We start from the raw sequence: 6,326 nt of genomic DNA, 5'->3' as shown, positions 1-6,326 counted from the left end.
CTAATTTACATACCTGAGTCACGTAAAAACCACATTTTGATTAAGATCCTATGATCAATCAATTTCTTGACTCGAAATGTGGACGTGATATTTAACTCGAGATATATGAAACATAATCGTGTCATACCCCGTTTCCACAAGTTGTTGATTATTTTGGTCTTCGTTTTTCAATGCATTTATTTATCACTTGGTCGTTAAAGTGCAAAATATTGTGAGTCGCGTCAGGGAACATACATTCGGGTACACTAATGGTACAAGAATTGTTTTTTATTGAGTTATACAAACAATTCCGGTGACAAGTTGTCCCTGGTTGGAAAGCTGTTATGCGTGCCGAGCTTCAGGACGGATTCTGTGGCGATCGCGCAGGCTCTTCGGATGCACTCGTTCATCGGAAGCTCTGGGTGATACGCTTTGAAATATGCAATAGCTCCCAGAAATGCATCCCCGGCTCCCTGCGCATGTATAACGAATATTAGCGAAACGCGGCCGCCGTTCCTCCGAACAGTAAATCAATTCACAACCACGGTGTTCTTTCCTTCAGTGAGCGAATAAGTAATTAATTCTTCATTCTTCATCACACAAGCACAATATAAAACTACCCACACATCACATATTTCACACTTTCAACAAACAATTTCTTGCAGTTGACTGAAATATTCGCAACTAGGAAAAAGTTCATGGCCAGATAAATTTACAAAGGCTGAAAAAGAACGCTGGCAGACATTGCTCTTTAGGACATTCTACTCATTTGATTGCTCTCTTTTGTTCAAGAAATTGTTTATAAAAACTTAAAAATTAACTGTTGTCAGATCCAGCGTACTAAATCGTGTTACTGCGATAGCAAATTTAAAATTAATATAAGAAGTCCAAACTTCGATTATTATTTCATTTAACTATTTTGTTCACTTTTATCTAATATTTGTAGTTGTTGCTGGTCAACATGGTACTAAAAATTTTATAAACAGATAACGAATAAGATGCCTTATCTTCCGTTACTGTTAGTAATTTAAATATGAGTCTTTCCCGATGACTCATCCTTCGCATCCAGACTAATTAGATGCGCTGTTGAAGCTACAGAAACAAGAGTGAATTCAACGATGTGGAGTTCTTTCACGAGCCCGTGATCGAAAGAGAATGAAAATATTAATGATGATTTTAAATTGTACGGTAAAATATGTTTTCTGAACATTCTTAAATGCTCAAGGCAATTAAAATACAAGTTTCCCTTAAATTATTAAATAGCGCACTTACAGTTGTGTCAACGGGTTGCACATTTTTGGCATTGGGAATTACGGTGACATTTCTACACTCCTTTGATGCGAACGCCGCTCCCAATTCTCCCAAAGTGAGAACAACTGTGTTGCAACCGTAGTCCAACAACTTATCAATAATCTTCTGTACATTTGTTAGCCCTATTGTCTGCACCCCCGTCATTACTTCTGCCTACAAAGGTGCATTCGCTATTTAACTACTTTTATATAAAGTAAATTGGAGAGTGATGAACCACTTGTTTTAACAACATGTAGTAAACTATAAATGATCATATCAAGTAATAAAAAAAATAATTACCGATATTTTACAAAAATTGAAATAGAAATTGAAAAGAGGGCTGTCTAAATTAATGTAGCATTTCGAGATAAACATAGATCTTTCACAAAAATGAAAATAAACATTTCATTCCATACAGGGTCATCTCATCCGTAGTAATCATGGCATTTAAATCATATGTTCCCTATGCTAAATTTTAATTTACCAGCCGGCGATCAGCGTACCTCGGTCTCGTTCAAACAAAATATGTCACAGAGTGACAAAAGTTCCTCGTCAATGTGTTCCATCGCAGGCGCCCCATTCAGAATCGACAGACCTATCGCATTACAGCTTACATAGCTATCATCGTCATTGAATGTAAGAACATCAATGCATTACCAGACGCAACTAACCGTGGCCTTTATGGAGCCTTAAAGCATGCCGTGTGCCTTCCAAGGAAGACTCCAATTGGCACAGTAGAACGTCAGCATCTCTGACTATCTCAACCGCAGTATCCACCTGTTTTTCGTTTAGCGCCGTGTTCGATCCTAATATAATCACTATGCTGTTTTGTCCTGAAAAATAAGTGTTTTACGGAAAGTAGTACAATGCGTTTTACATACTACATGGTATATTAAACAGTCTCTGGTTTGAAATTTTTTTGAAAATTTCGTTTCAATGTCAACTTATAATATTCGTTTTTACTATGGATCTTAATGTGAACATATTGCTACCCTTTGTATTTATTATATTAATTTATGTGCAATCGTTTATTTCTGTCTTACTTTTGAATTAATATCTTATTTTATTTTTTCTGGCATCACTATTTACCATTTAGCTGCAAACACGACGATCACCGTGGTGTCACCGGGTATGTTCAACATCTCGTGTGTAACACCAGGGTGGTGCTAACGGACGGTAAAATGATTTTTTTCAGACACATTAAGTGCACGATCTTTACTTTACTAATCGAACTAATTAAAATAAACCTTCAGCAACCGCAAATAGCTATCAACTTAGTTAAAAATAAGTACTAATAGGACCTGAGTTGATAATATATGTGTAGATTTTATTTTTCATTAATACAAGAACTTATTGAATGTAGCGTGTATTAATTTAAATACTATCCGATATTTATTATCTTGCGGTTATTTAATATCTACTCTTTTGTGCAACAATCTGATACGATTGATAGCGTTTTCCTACCGTTGTCATCAACGATGATATGCGCTACACCACTGTGCTGATCCTTCTGTATTTGAACATGGTTGATATTCACATTCTCCTTCTCAAATATTTTTAAGTATTCTTGAGCGTATATGTCTGAACCTAACTACATAAAAAATAAATTTTGAAGGGGATTCTTAACACTTTACCGACCAGCAGCCTATAAATCGGCTTTTTATCCCGATCGGTAGCCTGTGAATCGGTTGTCATAGCAACCAATAACATGCTATTTATTATTGAGAGGTATTATTACATAATTTTTTAAATATTAGATAATTTTTGCGATAAATAAAATAAATATTTCTTAATGCTAATGTTATGACAATATAAGAATATTTACGGCCGAATGACGAGTCGGTAAAGTATTAATAAATTTTCAATTTATTAAGAATTAGCATGTGCACTATCAAGATTTTAGTATCATCTATCTTGAAGAAAAAATTATCATGAAATTGCAAATGCAAAATAAAAATGGTCTGCATCAATTACAAGAAACAGAAGCTTTTAATCTTTCTGATGCATTAATTATTCCTATTCCAGTTACAAATACAGAAAATCTGCAGCTTATCTATCTTGATTCAAATTTCAAAAATAACTTATAATATTTCCTAAATGTATAATCATGTTTTATGTTTATGTAATACCGTGTTGAGATTAAATAATTATCTAATTGATAGTGCAAGGGTTAATTGAACTTTATGGATAAGTAAATGAGATTAAAGTGTCATACGCAAGCAACCATTGCTGTAGATGCACCGAGCTTTGCTGCAGCTATGCATTGGTTTGCACCTTTGCCACCGTACTTTATCTCAAAGCTTTTACCAATTATGGTTTCACCAGGTTTAGGTAAGCGAGGAGAATAGCTAAAACAAAAGTGTATATCTCCTATAATGTCATAAATATTTCACTCGCTTTTGCTATCTAGCTTCATAGTTAAAAAATACACAATACTAAGCACTTGAAGCTTGTTAAAAATGAAAAAAAGATCTAGCTATATTTCCTTACAAAAATTGAGATAAAAATATTTATTTATCACATCTGTTCCGACTTACCAAGTGAAATCAATCATGCACGAACCAACGACAACAACTTTTGGAGACATTTTTAATGACACAGTTAAACACAGATTAAAAGTGTAAAATATTTAAGTGGTTAAGTGAGTGACTTGGACGGTGAAACTGGTTCTTCTAGCAAAGGCACGAGAATTACTCGGTTTATATAAACGATTAAGGCTTCCTATCAGGTTTTATCACAATTTATCTCGTGGACTAATAAACCCCGTAACTGAAAAATAATTTGTTTACTGAAGACATAACCTACCAATTATGTACATGTTATAGGGAAAAACGCAGAGGTCAACGTTGAATGTATAATTTAGTAAGTTCACAGATTCAGAATTAATTTGAGAAATGTACATTTATTCTCAGTCATTTTGTTTTAATGTGTATACTCGCATGGTTACTTATGCCACGTAACTTATGCCACGTCCGCAAAGAGATTAAAGATAAGCTTTCACACTTTAAAACCTGCAATATTGCAATACAATAATAAGTGAGAATAACAAAGTTCAATGCAAAAAAGAAAAGAAATGAAAATATACGCAATCATCGATATGAAAATAGCATTTAAAATTGAACATAAATAAAGCGGTAGATGATTTTAAAAAAAGCATGTGCTGCCATCTGTTGCCACATGTGCGAATCGTTCATTAATATAGATCCTTAAAAAGATCTTTTTCATTTTAACGAAACAATAATTTAGCAATTTATGTAATTACTTTTAAAGTAAAATTCAAGTAACCTTCTAATTAAAAGTTATATTAATTTTTTGACGGTATAATTTACAAAATATTAATGAATATTGAATTACAACATAGAATTCAGAATAGTTTTAACATTCCAATTTACAAATAATATATGTAATATAAAACATTTCTTTATTTTATTCTTTTTGTTTCGCAGACATATCTAAGTATTAATGCATTCATGCAAACAGAATGTACATACATGGCGTATGACAGTCCCACGTCCCACTTTAATTAATATTTGTGTAACTTTTCACATAATATTTGTAAACTTTAATAAATTTACATTTTCATTTTGTGTAGAAAAAATGTCACATTTATATTAGAAATATATATTTTACTTTTCAGTTTTGCGAACTTGACTTTTGAAAATCTGATGGAAATATTTTAAATAGCTTACGATAGATTGATGACAGTAGTACAGTAATGGGTCCTACTCCTGCACACTTTTCGTGCTCCCTAAACTGGCTCGTAGATCCCCACCATTTTACTGCACATCTAATTTCGCGCAAGTACTTTAGAAAGAGAACAAGATACAATGGAGAGAAATAGAATGATATCCAACAGATTCTATGTGGGTGTGCACATAGATAGAAAACCTAGCTTGCCTTACTTTGCCATGCTGTAGTCTCACTTCTCCCGCGCATTTGTTCGATTGGCGCGCCATTTGAAACACGCGTTGTTAAATTCTATTTGTAAAGGAACTTCAACTTTCAAATACATGAAATCTATTGCATCCGGTGCAAGTTATTAATAATACTGCTGAACGTGGGGTTAAGGTTATGGAGGGATATAATAATATATTATTAAAAAATGATATCTGGCATCTTAATAATGTCGCCGATAATTTTCTAATACTTATAAAATTACTACTTTTACATTCCTTATTATTTCTTTTATGTCTCACTGCTTTGTCATTAGTTAAAAAAAAACAACATAGTTGCCTTTTAAATATCCTTTGGATCCCTGACAAGATAATATTGTTTAAATAGTTTCATGAAACACATATAACGTCAAAATAAGAAACTTTTTTCAAAATCAATTTTGGAAATTTCAAAATCTTGGTTTCTTTTTTAACACAATCATATATCTTTTCAATTTACTTTTTCATATAAAAAGTGATGCAAAAATGTCTCATGACGATAGATTACAACGACGAAAAATTAATTAAAAAAATTAAATTATCAAATTCGATGCGATACGTCTTCTTGTTGTCTAATCAATTTTAGTTTTTAAGAAATAATTTTTCTTATTACGTAGAAATTGTAGAATCTTTTACGAGTACAGTGGGCGATAATCTGTTTTTTAATTAAGTAGAATCTTTCTACTATGTATGAACAATTTTATTTCAAAATTACGAAAAGATTGATTTTTTAAAACACGCGTCTGTCATAATACGATTGCTACAATTAAAATATATAATATTATATATAATATAATGTAATATTGCTATAATTAAAATATATTTAATAAAGTCCAAAATAGAGTTCGTCTTTTTCTTGTTATAAGATTCTTATTAAACATATTTGAACATATCTTGAAATCATTATTATCAAATAATTAAATGTACTTGAAAATACCTTGAAATTATTGTTATGAAATTATTATTAAAGGTACTCAGTTTTTAATGAATTCCAAGTATCCCAAGCGGAAGAACTAATGACACTTTTTAGAGTGTTCAGCAAACTGAATGATCCACTCTACTCAACGGTTCCTCGCGTTTTCATTTGGAGCTGCAATACATATCGAGTGGACTACCATTTTTATT

General features: G+C 32.0%; 1 protein-coding gene across 2 annotated transcripts; it reads right to left on the bottom strand.

Moving 5' to 3' along the window:
* Positions 1-210: 210 nt before the first annotated feature.
* Positions 211-4,339, bottom strand: LOC144471551 (ribokinase). 2 transcript variants are annotated; one of them, XM_078183698.1, is made up of 8 exons: positions 4,075-4,339; positions 3,807-3,941; positions 3,485-3,617; positions 2,734-2,860; positions 1,941-2,102; positions 1,773-1,864; positions 1,252-1,443; positions 211-452 (listed from the first exon to the last, which is right to left on the bottom strand). In XM_078183698.1, exons 2-8 carry the CDS (start codon positions 3,854-3,856, stop codon positions 276-278), a joined length of 933 nt encoding a protein of 310 aa, XP_078039824.1. In that variant the 5' UTR covers positions 3,857-3,941; positions 4,075-4,339; the 3' UTR covers positions 211-275. The 2 variants fall into 2 exon arrangements, with proteins under 2 accessions (XP_078039824.1, XP_078039823.1); XM_078183697.1 differs by having other exon boundaries at positions 3,807-4,038; positions 4,170-4,339.
* Positions 4,340-6,326: the final 1,987 nt, after the last annotated feature.

Source organism: Augochlora pura, chromosome 6 (assembly GCF_028453695.1).
Source record: "Augochlora pura isolate Apur16 chromosome 6, APUR_v2.2.1, whole genome shotgun sequence".
NCBI classification, from domain to species: Eukaryota; Metazoa; Arthropoda; class Insecta; order Hymenoptera; family Halictidae; genus Augochlora; species Augochlora pura.
The sequence above is the reverse complement of the archived record's forward strand: the minus strand, read 5'-3'. Positions and strand labels throughout refer to the sequence as shown.